This window comes from Schistocerca nitens, chromosome 9 (assembly GCF_023898315.1).
Source record: "Schistocerca nitens isolate TAMUIC-IGC-003100 chromosome 9, iqSchNite1.1, whole genome shotgun sequence".
In the NCBI taxonomy this organism is placed as follows: domain Eukaryota; kingdom Metazoa; phylum Arthropoda; class Insecta; order Orthoptera; family Acrididae; genus Schistocerca; species Schistocerca nitens.
Genome location: NC_064622.1, coordinates 44,052,765 through 44,072,049, shown reverse-complemented (window position 1 = coordinate 44,072,049; position 19,285 = coordinate 44,052,765). Strand labels below are relative to the sequence as shown.

General features: G+C 43.5%; 1 protein-coding gene across 1 annotated transcript in view; it reads left to right on the top strand.

Moving 5' to 3' along the window:
• Window positions 1-19,285, top strand: part of LOC126203579 (glucose dehydrogenase [FAD, quinone]-like) — a 234,152-nt gene that overhangs the window by 138,776 nt on the left and 76,091 nt on the right. Inside the window, exons 7-8 of the mRNA XM_049937940.1 lie at window positions 2,982-3,171; window positions 16,007-16,284. Of these exons, the coding sequence (XP_049793897.1) occupies window positions 2,982-3,171; window positions 16,007-16,284 (468 nt within the window). The remainder of the gene's footprint in view (window positions 1-2,981; window positions 3,172-16,006; window positions 16,285-19,285) is intronic.

Below are 19,285 nucleotides of genomic sequence, written 5' to 3'. Positions count from 1 at the left end.
CGGAAGGTGCACGTGCCCGTCGACCTGGGACCGGACCGCAGCGACGCACGGATGCACGCCAAGACCGTCGGATCCTACGCAGTGCCGTAGGGGTCCGCACCGCCACTTCCCAGCAAATTAGGGACACTGTTGCTCCTGGGGTATCGGCGAGGACCATTCGCAACCGTCTCCATGAAGCTGGGCTACGGTCCCGCACACTGTTAGGCCGTCTTCCGCTCACGCCCCAACATCGTGCAGCCCGCCTCCAGTGGTGTCGCGACAGGCGTGAATGGAGGGACGAATGGAGACGTGTCGTCTTCAGCGATGAGAGTCGCTTCTGCCTTGGTGCCAATGATGGTCGTATGCGTGTTTGGCGCCGTGCAGGTGAGCGCCACAATCAGGACTGCATACGACCGAGGCACACAGGGCCAACACCCGGCACCATGGTGTGGGGAGCGATCTCCTACACTGGCCGTACACCACTGGTGATCGTCGATGGGACACTGAATAGTGCGCGGTACATCCAAACCGTCATCGAACCCATCGTTCTACCATTCCTAGACCGGCAAGGGAACTTGCTGTTCCAACAGGACAATGCACGTCCGCATGTATCCCGTGCCACCCAACGTGCTCTAGAAAGTGTAAGTCAACTACCCTGGCCAGCAAGATCTGCGGATCTGTCCCCCATTGAGCATGTTTGGGACTGGATGAAGCGTCGTCTCACGCGGTCTGCACGTCCAGCACGAACGCTGGTCCAACTGAGGCGCCAGGTGGAAATGGCATGGCAAGCCATTCCACAGGACTACATCCAGCATCTCTACGATCGTCTCCATGGGAGAATAGCAGCCTGCATTGCTGCGAAAGGTGGATATACAGTGTACTAGTGCCGACATTGTGCATGCTGTGTTGCCTGTGTCTATGTGCCTGTGGTTCTGTCAGTGTGATCATGTGATGTATCTGACCCCAGGAATGTGTCAATAAAGTTTCGCCTTCCTGGGACAATGAATTCACGGTGTTCTTATTTCAGTTTCCAGGAGTGTATTAACAGTAATGTCCAAGTCCCTTTCATGGTTGCTAGTTATAAATGATTTTGAGACAATAGGAAGGATGACTACCTGGCTTTTACTGTGGCCGATTAGTTCACTTCATTACAAGGCAGTGACATAAGCCATCATCTGTGCTTCATGTTATGCGTGGGAGTATAAAGGGGTGAGGGGGGAGGAGGGACCTTGCGGAGCAACCACGGGGCCACGGAATATCACGATGTGGCTGTCCAAATCATCATCGAACCCTCGCCACGATTCACTCGGCCAGCAGTTGGAACCACTCTGTAACAAAAATCATCCGACCCAACGGCTTTCTTCCATTGCTCCGTAGTCCAGGTTTCATCACTTCACAGCCACATTTTCATGTTACGGTCATTTACAATACTGATGAGTGCTTATAGAATTCCATTTCACCCTGCAATTATCTGAACCTGGTGCTCCCTTCGTGTTTTTTGGTGCTGACAGGGTTCACCAATGGGACATTCAGTTCTGTACGGACTTTTGCAGCTGTCGTCACAGTCTCCTTCATCTGTCGCGACCACTCAGACACGCTTTAGTCCGCGCTGTGAGTTAACGGTTAAGTTTTTCTGCTTTCCCTGTATGCGGTATAAATCTTTGTTATGCTATCTCTTGAGACACGAAACATTTCGGCTTCCTTGGTTACGGAAGCATCCACCATACGAGCACAAGGTTCAAATTCACTCAGCTCATACATAATGCACTCACGCCTACACAGAACATTGTTCTGACCGCGAGTAACGCTTGCAAAGTATTGAGGACATTACACATGTGCCGTTCGTGGTCGAAGTACAACAGTGTAACCTGCAGGCTTAGATAGCATCCGCATTTATATTCAAGCATGCATTTATCACGGTCTTTCTGAATTTTTATACAACTTCTGTAAATGATACCCTTGGGAAGAGAGGGACGGGGGCTAGTATGTAGACTGTAGCTGGGTCAGACTGAACCAGGTATCTGACTGACTACTGACTGAGGCCGGACGGTGTGGCCGAGCGGTTCTAGGCGCTTCAGTCTTGAACCGCGCGACCGCTACGGGAATAGATGTGCGTGATGTCCTTAGGTTAGTTAGGTTTAAGTAGTTCTAATTTCTAGGGGACTGATGACCTCAGATGTTAAGTCCCATAGCGCTTGGAGCCATTTTGAACCACTACTGACAGAACATTGTTATTAATCTCAAAACTGAAGTATTGATTGACCCTCTATCAGAAGTCAAAAGTGTCACATCAGGTATACTGGCAGTAGCAAAATACCCTAAGCAGGTTGTTTATGCGCATTACTGCGCAGCTTATGGAACAATTCGCTTTATGCGTGTCAGACTGTTGCTCGATCAGCTGGTTTGTCATCCCATCAGTCGAGATATTCACTAACAACTTTCATTGTCGTCGAGTGACGCACTTTTCTCTCTGGCTAGAACTACATTGAGCCAAGAAATGTTCTCTCTAAAAATATTTGTGAATAATTTATAATTAGCTCAATAACTCTCTCATAATCCACAACTCTGTGCTCTGTACGTTGGCATAATTTTATGTTGTATGGACGGAGTATTAGCTCTTCCATTGTGTACTGCTTGGGAACTGTTGCCCAACAACGAACTTGAGGCACCCTCTAAATCAGAACTCTTGGGGGCTCGTGGATCGATATTACCTCCTCCTGTAAGGGCCTCTCCCTGTACAGACTCATTGTAACAGTCGTCACCTTACTCATCCCGTTTTCACTCTCACAAGGTTAACATAGCGATTCGCCTTCCATAATCATATGTAAGTCGCAGCGTGTACTTACATATTGACATCAATAATACCAAAAAGCAACTATTTTGCTCCACTTTACGATGTGCAGTGAAAATGAAGCTTGTAACATGCCCCTACCCAGTGACTGGCCGCTGTTTGCGGCAGGTGTATTACGTAACGTACAACGAGTTGTTTTCTTTACTTGCAGGTGGGAATCTTGAATTCGTCGCACAACGAACGAGGTCAGGACTGGCCCGACCTGGAGTTGCTGTTCGCTGGAGGCTCCACCAACGTGGACGAGGGCGGCCTCAAAATGGCGCACGACCTCTCTGACGAAGTCTACGACAAGGTGTACCGACCCATCAAGGGCCAGACGTCCTGGACCATCTTCCCCATAGGTACGTTTCTCAGGCCTGTGTCACTACAACTAAACCAGAGACACAAACTCGGGACTTCCAATTCCGTCAATCCGAAACTTTTTAAATCAATTACATTACTGGCCATTAAAATTGCTACACCAAGAAGATGACGTGCTACAGATGCGAAATTTAACCGACAGGAAGAAGATGCTGTGATATGCAAATGATTAGCTTTTGAGAGCATTCACACAAGGTTGGCGCCGGTGGCGACACCTACAACGTGCTGACATGACGAAAGTTTCCAACCGATTTGTCATACACAAACAGCAGTAGACTGGCGTTGCCTGGTCAAACGTTGTTGTGATGCCTCGTGTAAGGAGGAGAAATGCATACCATCACGTTTCCGACTTTGATAAAGGTCGGATTGTAGCCTATCGCGATTGCGGTTTATCGTATCGCGACATTGCTGCTCGCGTTGGTCGAGATCCAATGACTGTTAGCAGAATATGGAATCGGTGGGTTCAGGAGGGTAATACGGAACGCCGTGCTGGATCCCAACGGCCTCGTATCACTAATAGTCCAGATGACAGGCAATTATCGCATGGCTGTAACGTATCGTGCAGCCCAGTCTCGATCCCTGAGTCAACAGATGGGGAAGTTTGCAAGACAACAGCCATCTGCACGAACAGTTCGACGACGTTTGCAGCAGCATGGACTATCAGCTCGGAGACCACGGCTGTCGTTACCCTTGACGCTGCATCACAGACAGGAGCGCCTGCGATGGTGTTCTCAACGACGAACCTGGGTGCACGAATGGCAAAACGTCACCTTCTCGGATGAATCCAGGTTCTGTTTACAGCATCATGATGGTCGCATGCGTGTTTGGTGACATCGCAGTGAACGCACCTTGGAGGCGTGTATTCTTCTTCGCCATACTGGCGTATCACCCGGTGTGATGGTATGGTGTGCCACTGGTTACACGTCTCGGTCACCTCTTGTTAGCATTGACGGCACTTTGAACAGTGGACGTTACATTTCAGACGTGTTACGACCCGTGGCTCTACCCTTCATTCGATCCCTGCGAAACCCTACATTTCAGCAGGGTAATGCACGACCGCATGTTGCAGGTCCTGTACGGGCCTTTCTGGATACAGAAAATGTTCGACTGCTGCCCTGACCAGCACATTCTCCAGATCTCTCACCAATTGAAACCGTTTGGTCAATGGTGGCCGAGCAACTGGCTCGTCACAATACGCCAGTCACTACTCTTGATGAACTGTGGTATCGTGTTGAAGCTACATGGACAGCTGTACCTGTACACGCCATCCAAGCTCTGTTTGACTCAATGCCCAGGCGTATCAAGGCCGTTATCACGGCTTGAGGTCGTTGTTCTTGGTACTGATTTCTCAGGATGTATGCAACCAATCTGTGTGAAAATGTAATCACATGTCAGTGCTAGAATAATATATTCGTCCAATGAATACCCGTTTATCATCTGCATTTCTTCTTGGTGTAACAAATTTATTGGCCAGTAGTGTATTAATTTTTGGCTCCAATTTTGCACCGTAAGACAGTTTTTGTTTCATTCAAATGGTAAGAAATAAAATCTCATAGCTATAAAAATAGGCAACACACGAGATCGTTATATAACAGAAATAAATATTAGGAAGGTTTCTGACATTATTGCTTAAAAAATATTCTCAATGTCATCCTATGTAACGAGAGGACTAGCGTCTAACTTGTATTAGTATTACGTGTCGGAGAGGTGTAAGCAGTAAACAAGCTGTGTTGCTATTTAGGATGCCACTGACTATAATCGCAGTCTGTCAAAACAGATTTAGATTTTCAGTGTTTTTTCCCTACTTGAATAGATATATATATCCAGGTATTACCTTTCATATACCCGTCGTTCTATTCCGAAGTGAATCCCGCTTCGTCTAGTACAGTCAGTGATGACGAGTTGTAACAGATGAGCTTTCCTTTCTTGTGCCCTATCATGAACGTTCAATTTTTTCCCGTTTAGCTTATCAGGCATTATTTTCATTAGGTGCTAATTGTCTCCTGATGTCTACCTGGATTATTGCGAAGTAATGTTGATAGTCTTGTCCTGTTGCCACAAGCATTATGATTACCGACATAGCAGCTTTTGTGGCGCTGCCCCCTGTCTCTCAATGAGATATTTTTGTGGAAGGGTTTGTTAAAGGGGCGAGATGAATTATTAGCTAACAAGATAAGTGATTTTGCATACTCAACAGTCGCGACGTGAAAGCATCTGGTGGACAATCTCTTTAAATAGCACTACGCTGTGCAGCTCATTAAAATTCTCTTGCTTTAACTGAAACATTACCTTATTAGGATCCATCACCAGAATGTTTTCATTTAACTGATATTGCATCATGCCAGTGAAAAGGTGGCCCGTCGTCATTGTTCGACAGCCGTAACCGACCAGACCCACGAAGTTCTCCCAATAAAATGTTACGTACAGCAAGCGGAATTCTATTACAAAGCTGTTAAAAAAACAACACGGGTAGTGTTCGGTCGTTCGCTTCCGAACAATCCGCCGCCAGCCTTTCCTGCTTTTTTTTTTACTGAAACACATTTAAAAGTTAAAATACAAACTGATTAAATGATATTGAGAGAGGATGGTTGCCCTCGTCGAATAATGAACTCGGCTGATTATGGTGACATAGACAATCATTAAGCTAGAAAAGTTCACTCAACTCAACTTCGATCTCTTCCGTAAAGCTACAGCCAGGGAAAGACAAAATATAGAAAGTGCTCTTAGTGACGTTTTATATTCTCTATTTTTATTCCTTTATTGGTTTATTTTGCTGGCGTTTATGTTTTTTCTTCAAAATGTAAACGTGTGTTAATAGTTCTGTTGAGATTAGAATACGTTGTTCTTTCCTACTTATGTTCCAGTTCTGCAAGGTCCTACCAGCGTAAATGTTTATTAAATTACAAAAGTGTTCACAGACTGATTTATAGATAATGGCGCATTTTGTCAGATGTATTTGGTGGTACCTTATCTTTTAAAATAGATCAATACGGAGATCAGTTAGATAATAAGAAGATAAGTTTTACTTTCTTGGATGTTCAGCAATATTTAGGTCATTTAATTGTGCCTTTAGTTAGTCACTTGTGGTTTGAAACATGTGTGCACACTCACAAGGACAAGGAGAAATTTCTGCGTGGGATATACTTGGGACTGATATCTACGAAACATTGTTTTGATCATGTTCGTCCACGTTGCGCAGTAACGTAGCTAAATTGTCAACGTTATTTATGAAGCAGAATTTTTGTACGATGGATTGCAAGGAGCGTTTGCTTAAAATAGACCATCTGGATTACAGAGTCACCGAATTATTTTTGTTTTGGATAAACCTCAAACTGACCTTAAATTTTAGAGAGTATGTTCGTCTATTTTCGAAAAATATATATATATCGTTAAATTCACTATGATCATACTTTTCTCGGATACATGTGAAGGAAACTGCGGAAATGTAACCATAGACGAAGACTTCGAGAGTCCAGTGTATTTCGGAAAACTGTCGAAAAAAAGCTGTGTGAATCAGCCGCCTCTTTTAGACATGTCAGAAGAAAGACTACGATCAATTCTATATGAAGAACTGACTACAAAAATCAGCGTTTCCAAAAGAGTCACTGTTTCCAAAAGAGTCACTGGTATTTGCAATTTAAATTACTGAGCACTCTAAGCGTTGGCATTGCAATCTCGTCGAATGTCGTAATCTTGTTGAGAATTCAAATCAAGAAAAACTGCCAACATGAGTAACTTAGAAGTGGATATCGATGCAGCAAAGCAGCTTGTATCACTTAGTATAGGCAATATGTACGGTCCAGATTTTATACCGACAAGGTTCCTTTCAGAATATGCTAATACAATAATCGCGTATAGCAATCATATACAACCGCTCGCTCGTCGAAAGATCCGTATGTAAAGACGGGAAAGATACTCAAGTCACATCGATACCCAAGAAAGGAAATAAGAGTAATCTGCTGAGTTACAGACGCACAGCGCTAACGACGATTTGCAATAAGGACGTGGAACATACATAGTGTTCGAGTATTATGAGTTATCTCGAAGACAACTATTTATTAGAAAACAGCCAACACATATTCAGAGAATATTATTCTTGAGAAATACAACTAGCTTTTTAGTCTCACGAAGTAATGGAATGAATGAATGATCGTAAGGCATTGTAATGATTGTTATAGATAGGTGATTTCAAATTGATGACTATTTTTAGATTTCCAGAACTTTTGACGTAGTTTCATCTCAGTTGTGAGACTGAATTCGTGATGTCGCGTCAGAAATGGCGAAGTTCGTAGCAACTGATGCAAAGTCATCTAGTAAAACAGTATTAATATCTGGCTTTCCCGGAGGAAGCGTTGTATAAACGATTTAGGAGACAATGTAAGTAGCCGTCTTAGATTGTTTGCAGATGATCCTGTCGTTTACCGTCTTATAAAGTAGTTTAGAGGATGATAATAAATTGCAAAACAATTTACACAGGACATATGTATGGTGCGAAAAGTGGCAGCTGACTCTAGATATTGAAAAGTATGAAGTTCAAAATGGCTCTGAGCACTATGGGACTCAACTGCTGTGGTTATCAGTCCCCTAGAACTTAGAACTACTTAAACCTAACTAACCTAAGGACATCACACACATCCATGCCCGAGGCAGGATTCGAACCTGCGACCGTAGCAGTCGCACGGCTCCGGACTGCGCGCCTAGAACCGCGAGACCACCGCGGCCGGCAAGTATGAAGTCATCCCTGTTGTTGTTGTTGTGATCTTCAGTCCAGAGACTCTTTTGATGCAGCTCTCCATGCTACTCTATCCTTTGCAAGCTTCCTCATCTCCCAGTAACTACTGCAACCTACATCCTTCTGAATCTGCTTAGTGTATTCATCTCTTGGTCTCCCGCTACGATTTTTACCCTCCACGATGCCCTCCAATACTTAATTGGTGATCTCTTGATGCCTCAGAACATGTCCTACCAACCGATCCCTTCTTCTAGACAAGTTGTGCCATAAATTTCTCTTCTCCCCAATTCTATTCAATACCTCCTCATTAGTTATGTGATCTACCCATCTGATCTTCTGTAGCACCACATTTCGAAAGCTTTTATTCTCTATTTGTGTATAGTATTTATCGTCCACGTTTCGCTTCCATACATGGCTACGCTCCATACAAATACTTTCAGAAACGACTTCCTGACACTTAAATCTAATCTCGATGTTAACTAATTTCTCTTCTTCAGAAACGCTTTCCTTGCCATACCCAATCTACATTTTATATCCTCTCTACTTCGACCAGCATCAGTTATTTTGCTCCGCAAATAGCAAAACTCATTTACTACTTTAAGTGTCTCATTTTTAATCTGATTCCCTCAGCGTCACCCGACTTAGTTCGACTACGTTCCATTATCCTCGTTTTGCTTTTGTTGATGATCATCTTATATCCTCCTTTAAAGACACTGTCCATTCCGTTCAACTGCTCTTCCAGGTCCTTTGTTGTCTCTGACAGAATTACAATGTCATCGGCGAGCCTCAAAGTTTTTATTTCGTCTCCATGGATTTTAATTCCTACTCCGAATTTTTCTTTTGTTTCTTTTACTGCTTGCTCAATACACAGATTGAATAACATTGGGGATAGGCTACAACCCAGTCTCACTCCCTTCCCAACCACTGCATCCCTTTCATGCCCCTCGAGTACTAAATGGAATCCGCCTAATTTCAGTTACACGATAAATAACGGAAATCTAAAGACTGTAAATACGACTAAATACTTGGGGATTACAAGTAGGAATCACATAAACTGGAACGATCACATAGATAATGTTGTTGTTGAAGCAAACCATAGATAGCGATTTATTGGTAGCACACGTAGATAATGCAACAGGACTACTAAAGAAACTGCTTACACTACGCTTGTTCGCCCTCTTCCACACTATTTCTGTGCCTTGTGGGATCCGCATCATATAGGATCGACGGAGGACATGGTAAAAGTTCAAAGAAGGGCTGCTCGTTTTGTTCTGTCTCGAAATAGGGAAGAGAGTGCCACCTACATGATACGAAAATTCGGTTGACAATCATTAAAACCAAGGCGTTTTCCGTTGCAGCAGGAACTTGTCACGAAGTTTCAGTCAACAACTTTCTCCTCAGAGCGTGAAAATATTTTTTGGCGCCCACCTGCATGGGAGGAATGATCATCATAATAAAATAAGAGAAATCAGAGGTCACACAGAGAGATTTAAGTATTCATTTTTCCCGCGCGCTTTTCGTGAGTGGAACGGTAGAGAAATAGCTTGAAGGTGGTTCTATGAACTCTCTGTCAGGCGTTTAATTGTGAACTGCAGAGTAATCATGTAGAGGTAGATGCAGATGGGATTTGTCGGCAGCAATCCAGAACTGCTCCATTTCCGAAGTTTGCGACAACTCACTAATATTGTGCAGTGTTATAAACAGTTGTCTAACTTTTCTTCTCTTCCCACTGCAACCCATGAATGTAAGCTTTGCGAGAAAGTAACAAGCTGTTAACTTGCGCCTCGTAAAATGCTCACGAGCGCAATCTGCCCTTTACGATCACGCCTCGCGGCTCAAATCTGCTGTCGTAGGCATGCAGTGGCCGAAGTCTCTCTGCGTCAAGCGCGCACCCGCTTAGCCAAGTTTCAGGGTCATTGTTAGGAAGACTTAGTAGTTCTAAATTTTACAATTCTGTTCGTTCAACCGCATCACAGTGATCACAATAGCTATTCACTAACATTATAAGCCTAGAATTTTTGACTTAAGTACGCATAATAAAAATGCACAGGAAACGATAAATCTATGTTACAATCATGTTCGAATTTTAATCTTTGTTCCCGTGCTTGCAGAAAAATAATAATGGATTAAAGATAAGTATGACTTTTCCGCAAGTACACAATTATTGCTTTGCCTTTATGCCCAAACTTTCTGCACCACATCCGTGGCATCTTCAGTGAGTTTTTTCATTTATTTTTCCTGAAATACATAAAGACAGACTTTATTTAGGGTTATTAAAATAACATATCCACTTCAATTTTCATTTACATTGTGTGTGTTCCATGTCTACAATCCGAAACCAAACACAGTTCTAAATTAATATACCAAGTCATCTGCAAACAAAATTTTCGTGGAGACACATATACTAAAAATTTTTATTCCGGTAAATCGTGACATATGTCTCTTTTTAGCCTTATCATTGCTGTAGTTGGCTTTACTGTATAGTGGCAGCGAAAACGTTTTTTTGTTGTTGTTGGTGCGTTTAGAATGACAATTGTGAGACGATGATTCTTTGTATCAGCATGACAGTGGACCCTGTCCCAAAACAGCATACGTGAGGCAATGATTTCTGAACAGTGACATTCCTGAAATGGACTGGCCCGACCAGGGTCCCAACCAGAATCCGATGGAATGCCTTCTGGGTGACTTCGAACGTTAATCCCCATCAGTGCATAGCCTGTGTATTAGTTTACTGTTACAAACACGACTGTACAATGAAGTAACCCTTTTTATGTAATCCAATTCAAGGCATGCAATGAGAGGTTGTCCAAAATATTGCTTTTAACGCCTGCCGGAGTGGCCGAGCGGTTCTAGGCGCTACAGTCTGGAGCCGCGCGACCGCTACGGTCGCAGGTTCGAATCCTGCCTCGGGCATGGATGTGTGTGATGTCCTTAGGGTAGTTAGGTTTAAGTAGGTCTAAGTTCTAGGGGACTGATGACCTCAGAAGTGTCCCATAGTGCTCAGAGCCATTTGAACCATTTTTTGCTTTTAACAATAACTCGATTCCTTTTCTCTTATTTCATTGCAGGTCAGTGCAGATTCTCGTATCATCTTCTATGGGACTCGTGGAAGAAATCTTCTCGTTGTTTGTTCGATACGCTCTCTTACACGTAAAATAATTGAGGAGTGGAAAAGCCAAACGTTCTAAGTGACCTGTTATCACAAAAGGCGTTTTCAGTGAATCTATGTTCTTGGTAGTTCGTTTCTCCATGTCCCTACACTTATTCCAAGTCCCAAATTATGGAAAAAATGCTTCAAACATCCATTAATACATGACGCATGGTCTTTGAGCCAAGTATTTCTTCCGCTTGGACTCCAAGGTACCACACGCAAGATCCCCCCTTTTACTTCATGCACAGTGTCTGTGGTGGGGAGAGCGTGCGTAAGCTTCTGTTTACACCAATAATACATCTTTGTAATGGAAGGACATTATCTGGGTTTCAAAAAACAGAGAAAAGTTCGATCTGGTGGATTAGGACATACACACACACACACACACACACACACACACACACACACACACACACACACACACATATATATATATATATATATATATATATATATATATATTCTGTTTTATATATTAAACGATTAGATGCTCACTTGAGAAATTATATTTCTGGTGCCATTTAATTTTCAGTTGGCTTAAAATAATTGAAAATAGACAGAGGAACATGTAATGCTCCTGACAGAAGTTAAAATCAATGGAAGCAAACAGAAGTGCACAGACGTTTTTGCAAAAGATCAGTTCAATAAATGACGAATCTGGAATGCATAACTGCCATATTTCTGCACTGATGGTATCGCAAACTCAACGTAGTGCCTTAGTGTCAATGGCACCTGAAACAATAACTAAATGGACTGATAACCACACAGTTTAGTCCCTTTAGTCACCAAATTAACCAACCAAACAAACAAAAACTTTCTTATTGGCACTCAGAAACAGTCAGCTCACAGTTATGGCACCTAGAATGTTCTTAATAAATTCTTTGTTTTCTTATTTGTCTCATTTTTTGCAGTGAAGAGGTGAACAGCATAGTTCTTTGGTATCAGGATCCCCTCTCAACTTTTTGCACACTCATGTACAAAAACAGATATACTGTTTTATGTTTCTCTCCCCAAATGTGAGATTTGTCACTCATAACATCTGGCATTTCCACTTTGAGAAAATTATTAATGTTTTCCACACCAATGTGTTTCCATTCTTCCACTCCAGAGGAAGAATTTGTAATAGCTATTTGAGATGAATGAGAATGAACAGACAAAACATTGTTGTCAATGCAGGAATGAAAGATCTCAAAATTTAGTGTGACCGAAGTGTTTCGAATCGTTTAATATATAAAACAGGCTATATATCTGTGTGTGTGTGTGTGTGTGTGTGTGTGTGTGTGTGTGTGTGTATGTCCTTCTAATCCACCAGATCGAGTTGAACGAAATTTGGTACACACACGGTCTTTTAAGAGAGTAAGCATCATGGGCATTAGAACCTGATAGCTCCCGTAGGAACAGAGGTACAGGTAAAATGAGTTTTTCTACCCCTGACATGTAGGGTGCTCTGTAGGACAGCAGTGTTGTGTGGTTAGTATGGACATGCCTTGCAAGGGCTACAGGTGTGAATAGGCACAGCTGACTGGAGAGAGGAAGGGGGTGGAGATGGATAATGGATGAGGGGGACGAAGATACGGACACAGGGAAGGGGGAGGAAGATAGAGAGACAAAGAAAGGGGGGAGCAGATGGAGAGAAAGAGAGAATGGAGAGGAGGAGATGGACGGATAGTGATGGGAGGATGGGCTGGACAGAGAGACAGGAAGAGTAAGAAGTGGACAGAGAGAGGGAGGAGGAGGAAATGTGTGCACTATATGTGTCGAACATGTACACTAGTGAAGCTGTGGGGAAAAGGCTAAACGATAATAGAGGATACTTGACAAGACAAACAAAGATGTGAAGGGTGACATGTCGCAGTCATGAAAGGTGTGGCAAGTTACATAAATTTCAAGAAACGAATCCTTATCATCAATATCATCATTTTTTCAGGCATTAGCCTTATCTATAATGCCTACGTATATGGTTTAGTATAAGTCCTTCTATCTAGTTTTTGGTCTTCTTATTCTTCATCCGTTTCTGAAGAAGAGAAATTTGTTAACATCGAGTATAGATTTAAGTGTCAGGAAGTCGTTTCTGAAAGTATTTGTATGGAGTGTAGCCATGTATGGAAGTGAAACATGGGCAATAAATAGTTTGGACAAGAAGAGAATAGAAGCTTTCGAAATGTGGTGCTACAGAGGAATGTTGAAGATTAGGTGGGTAGATCACATAACTAATGAGGAGGTGTTGAATAGGATTGGGGAGAAGAGAAGTTTGTGGCACAACTTGACTAGAAGAAGGGATCGGTTGGTAGGACATGTCCTGAGGCATCAAGGGATCACAGATTTAGCATTGGAGGGCAGTGGAGGGCAGCGTGGAGGGTAGAAATCGTAGAGGGAGACCAAGAGATGAATACACTAAGCAGATTCAGAAGGATGTAGGTTGCAGTAGGTACTGGGAGATGAAGGAGCTTGCACAGGGTAGATTAGCATGGAGAGCTGCATCAAATCAGTCTCAGGACTGAAGATCACAACAACAACAATATCCTTCATCATCCTGTTGGTTTGTGCTTGTGTAGTATTTTTGGTAGTCTGTCATCCTCCATCCTACTAATGAGCTCTTTCCATTTTCTTTCGTGTTCCTCTATTTTTTTATTTACAAGCATTAGTCGTAATTCTGCTGTTATTTCTGTATTTCGCTTTCCCGACGTAGAGAGGATGTTCGACTGTTGGCCTGGCTTTTTCCAGATGTTTCACTCATTGAAATCATCTGGCCATGGGTTGTTGAGAGACTGGCACAACACCGGTCGCCAGCCACTACTACTGACGAACTCTGTTAGCATGCAATGGTGTTCCCGTGTCTGTAATCTAAATTCAGTTCTACTCGATGCCCAACCATGTTAGAGACGTTTGTACCACCTCTGTGCACTAAATACGCCACAGCGTACAACAAAAAATCACCTAAAAATTTGATGAAATGTTCTTCTTACTACATAAGAACTTCAGAAAGTAAGCTGCACATGCCGACGCATGCTAAGATCATTTCACAACGAAAACAAAAGTGATGCAATGACAGAACAGAGCACACGTTCCGGGTTTACTACAAAAACAGATCTGTTGCTGTACGGATAACAACTGCATAATAGTGTGGACAGTACGACTCTTGTTGATAATACGTCTAAATTACAAGCAGAGTCACTATGAAATTATGGTGTTATAAGGACCAAATGCAATGGCGTATCCAGCTATACTGAGAGGGTGTCAACATTGTAATCAAGGCTGCACAGGAGTGGGCGATGGTGATCAACAAGGAAGGCCATCAACATCTACTACAGACGGCATTATCTTATTTTCGGCAAGATGAAAAAACATTTGGGGGGGGGGGGGGAGGGGGGGCCAAGCTATGAGAGCGTTCACACAGTGGTTCTCAAATGGCTTCGTCGGCAGCTCGTGATCTAGTGGTTAGAATTGTTGCGTATGAGTCACGGGGTTCCGGCTTAGATTCACGGACTGGGTGTTTGTGTTGTCCTCAACATTTCATCATCATTCGGAAAAATGGCAAGAACGGAGAACGAAAAGATTAGGAATTTTTATGGACATTGGTAACCACGCCGAGTGTTCCGCAAACCAAAATCATCATCATTGTCATCATCGAATGGCTTTGTGATCAAGGAGCGGATTTCTGTTGTGAGGAATGGCACACTGATAGAACGTTTCGATCGTCGTTTACAGAAACTTGGTTATTATGTTAGAATATAATGTCGTGGTTCTACGTCACTTTGAAGTGTGGCGAAGTATTCAATAAATTCTTGGTCTTCAGTTCAAATTATTTGGCTTGCCATAATAATACGTAGCTTAGTTAGTGAAGTCCCCTCGTATGCTCGACGATATTAAAAGTACCCGCACTGATAAATTTTCGTTATCTGTTATCCTTCCTGTTGTTGCAGTTTTAATGAACAGGTGTGTTCTTCTCCTCTTTCGCCCTCCTACTTTGCCCTTCCTCTTTCCTTTTGATTTTGCCCTTTCTCGCTTTTTTCGCCCGTTACAAAAATGCACCCGGAACGATTGGACCCTTCGGTTTCTACACTCTAGGTAGGCATGCCAGTTTTGACCGCAACTAGAATAATTTTTATGAGGGTAGTAATCTGTCATTTGTCTGCAGATACATGCCTGCATCCGTGGCAAGCATTGTAACTACCGTACCACAGTACTGTACCACACCAGTAGAGGGTCCAAAACGAAATGGCTTGGCCCGACGCAGTTGCAACATTTCTGCTGCTGTCGAAAACTATACCCCATGTTATCGATGCTCTGCGCTATTTCGTTATGGCCACTCTGTCAGTGTGGTACGGTACTTCTTCTTTTGCTACTGCCTTTAACCCGCATTGTGCCCAGGGTCGGCAGCGTTAAGTACGGAATTGGCATTGTTAATTTTTAAGGGGTGGCTGGATACCCTTCCTGCCGCCACCCCATACCCCCTGGGACCGAAGTAGTGTACCCCAGCTGTCTGCGTCTACTGTAAATCGGGAAAGAGTGTGAATGTGTTGCAAATGTCTGCGAGTCGTGTAACTGAGGCAGGACGTGGAGACCAGCCCGGTATTCACCTAGTAGGATGTGGAAAACCGCCTAAAAACCACATCCACGCTGGCTGGCACACCGGCAATCGTCGTTAAGCAGCCGGGCGGATTCGAGCCGGGGCCGGCGCGCCTACCCGAGTCCAGGAAGCAGCGCGTTGGCGCTCTCGGCTACCCTGGCGGGTGGTGTGGTACGGTACTATGGCGCGCGAATTACAGTGTGTGCCACGGCTGCACACGTATATCTGTAAACATGCGCAAAATTAAATACTTAACATTGTTTTTTTTTACAGATGAAAAAACATCATCGATATCCCTTTAGAGCTGTCTAGTCCAGAAAGCTTTACAACTCGCTGAGTGCCTGACGCCGGACTGTTCCACAGGGCTGCACCCGCGCAGCCGCGGCCTGGTGCGCCTGCGGTCCCGCAACCCGTACGACGCGCCGCTCTTCTACCCCAACTACTTCGCGGACCCGCGCGACGTGCGCGCCATCGTGGAGGGCGCGCAGCTGGCGGTGCGGTTCTCCAGGACGCCGGCCATGCGCCGCTACGGGTCGCGCCTGCACGACGTGCCCATCCCGGGCTGCGAGCGGATACCCTTCGCCACCGACGCCTACTGGGAGTGCCAGCTGCGGCACTACACCATGCTCTTCCACCACCAGGTACACGTGCTTCCCTCTCTGCCCCAAATATACTACTAAACACTCATACGTTCTACATCGAGATTCCCGAATCCAACTTACAGTGTGTGGTGGAGCGTGTTTCTACACTACTGGACATTAAAATCGCTACACCACGAAGATGAAGTGCTACAGACGCGAAATTTAACCGATAGGAAGAAGATGCTGTGCTATGCACATGATTAGCTTTTCAGAGCATTCACACAAGCCTGGCGTCGGTGGCGACACCTACAACGTGCTGACATGAGGAAAGTTTCCAACCGATTTCTCATACACAAACAGCAGTTGACCGGCGTTGCCTGGTGAAACGTTGTTGTGATGCCTCGTGTAAGGAGGAGAAATGCGTACCATCACGTTTCCGACTTTGATAAAGGTCAGATTGTAGCCTATCGCGATTGCGGTTTATCGTATCCCGACATTGCTGCTCGCGTTGGTCGAGGTCCAGTGACTGTTAGCAGAATATGGAGTCGGTGGGTTCAGGAGGGTAATACGGAACGCCGTGTTGGATCCCAAGGGCCTTGTATCACTAGCAGTCGAGATGACAGGCATCTTATTCGCATGACTGTAACGGATCGTGCAGCCACGCCTCGATCCCTGAGTCAACAGATGGGGACGTTTGCAAGACAGCAAACAGCTTATGAAGGGAAACCTGAAGTTTTCCTGATGGCGACTCCAGAAGCAATAGCCTGTATAAATATGTTAGATCTTTGTTTATAACGATAAATATTTCAATTTTAACCAATTGTATTGTCGTTTGTGTCTTACTGCTGTAAGACAAGTAAATAAATAAATCAGATGCAGAGACTAGCTGAAGTGGTAGCTGAAAATTACAAGTTCGGCCCCGGCATCTGCGAATGGCTTTGAAATACTCAAAACGACCATCAGCCAAAATGTCTGCTGAAAGCCCAGACACTGATCGACTACTGGTACTCCAAGTCTTACCTCTCTGAAGCTCTAAGACTTTCACGAACACTTCTAAAAATCCTGCTGCTGCTATCAGCACCGGATTCTCATTAGCCAATTACTGTTGACCTTTCAAGTTACGTCCAATGAAGAATTAATAAAACTGGTATGATTAATCAGTAATACACATTCCTGACTAAGAGGGAGAAAGCCGGAATTCTCTCTCGCTATAAGTTTTCATTCATCCTTCCGTCAATGAAACTGGCTGCACTTAGGCACTCCCGAGGTTTCCTCCCCACTACAAAAGTAACTTTTGAGAGCCAATCCTGGGCTCGCTTATAAGGCTTGCGCATCAGTAATTTCTGATCACCTTTGCCTCCCGCAGATTTCTACCCCTCTCTGCTTCATGTTCCCCCATCGCCTTGCACATCCCTATCATTTTAGAAAGTGCTCTTCTCACTACGGCTCACAATGCCAGTTTACGGCTAGCTGAGTTTGCCCTAGTCCCTTCTGCTGTGGACAACACCTGGGTATCGTGGCTGTCCCAAAGAGCCGCAAATCATCTTACTGCTGTTTGACATTCTTCATATCTCACAGATTTTATATCAGAGTCAGTCTTCACAAATTCGTGAGAAAATGACAATGAGAGTCTACTAGACTGTCTTGGGTTCTCAATCTCTTCAATCTAGATGTCTACCTCAATTCCTAGATTTGTGCCTCGTACGATTGATCGGAAAATTAAAGGAGATTATCTACAAAAAAAAGCTCGCTAACAATAAAGAAATGAAATGATCGTATGGCATTTATTGGCCGGGACATCCCCTTCGGGATTCGGCCGCCGCATTGCAAGTCTTTTTAGTTGATGGCCACTTCGGCGACTTGCGTGTCAGTGATGCTGAAAATGATGATGAAGAACACACAACACCCAGTCCCCGGCCGGTAATAGAACCCAGGCCCCCTTGCGTGGTAGGCCGTAACGCTACCGCTGCATTACGGGGGCGGACGCTAACAATAAAAAATATAAAAGAAACATGTAAGGGAACAAAATGAATAAAATAACTTCAGCAGAGGAAATAAACGAATAGAAACAGAACTACAAAATAGAGAATGAATTTTCACTCTGCAGCGGAGGGTGGGTTGATTTGAAACTCTCTGCCAAATTAAAACTGTCTGGCGGACCCGGGTTCGAACCTGGGACTTTTGCCTTTCTTGGACAATTGTTTTACCAACCGAAGACGACAGAGGACCTACCCCCACAGCTATACTGCAGCCTTTGTTTAATTTAACGGAGCTGGAGTCTGAGTAAATTTAGCAAACTATAATTCATGTTTTGTCACACTTATGAACACCTCTGTTAAGATTTAATTTGTACCGTGTTGTAATCTCCCCCCTCCTTCCTAATTCCAGTTGTTGTCCACAATAAGTAAAGCCTTTTATGAAAAATTTGAGAGGAGCGAAGATTACAATAAACTTTCTAGTCTACTTAGTGTTTCGTGTAGAGTTGGCTCCAGTTCTTCTTGTCGAGGAGTCTGATTCTTGAAGCTGAAATTCTCACACTTTAGGTCTTCATGGTTGAATTGATCTAAATAAATTGAAGATTGTTGTTGCAGAACTTTTATTGTTACGTTAATATATTTTGTCACATTTTATTATATTATACAGTCTTTTGAATTTTTGCATTAACAAAACCGAAATTACATTCTTCGCCCAGAATACAAAAATACGCCCGTTCACATCAGAGGCATGCTTACTACTGCCTCACTCTGCGCTAATAACCACATACGAAAGGGTTTATAGTTTTCTTGACAAATGAAATTCTATTAATTTCCATTATTATTTCATAAATGAAACCAGAAATAAACATAGTAAACAGTACTAGAGTACGTAATTAATTATTGAAATTTTAAGTGTGCAAAATAATTTCAAATATTCCTGAAAAAGATAATTGTAACTGTACATTCAGAACTTGCAATTATTGACTGCAACATCAAAAATAAAGTAATTCCTTTTCATAAATTTTAGCTTGAAATATAGCATATTGTGTATAAAATTATATGCAAGATTTCAGAAAAGCAGCTAA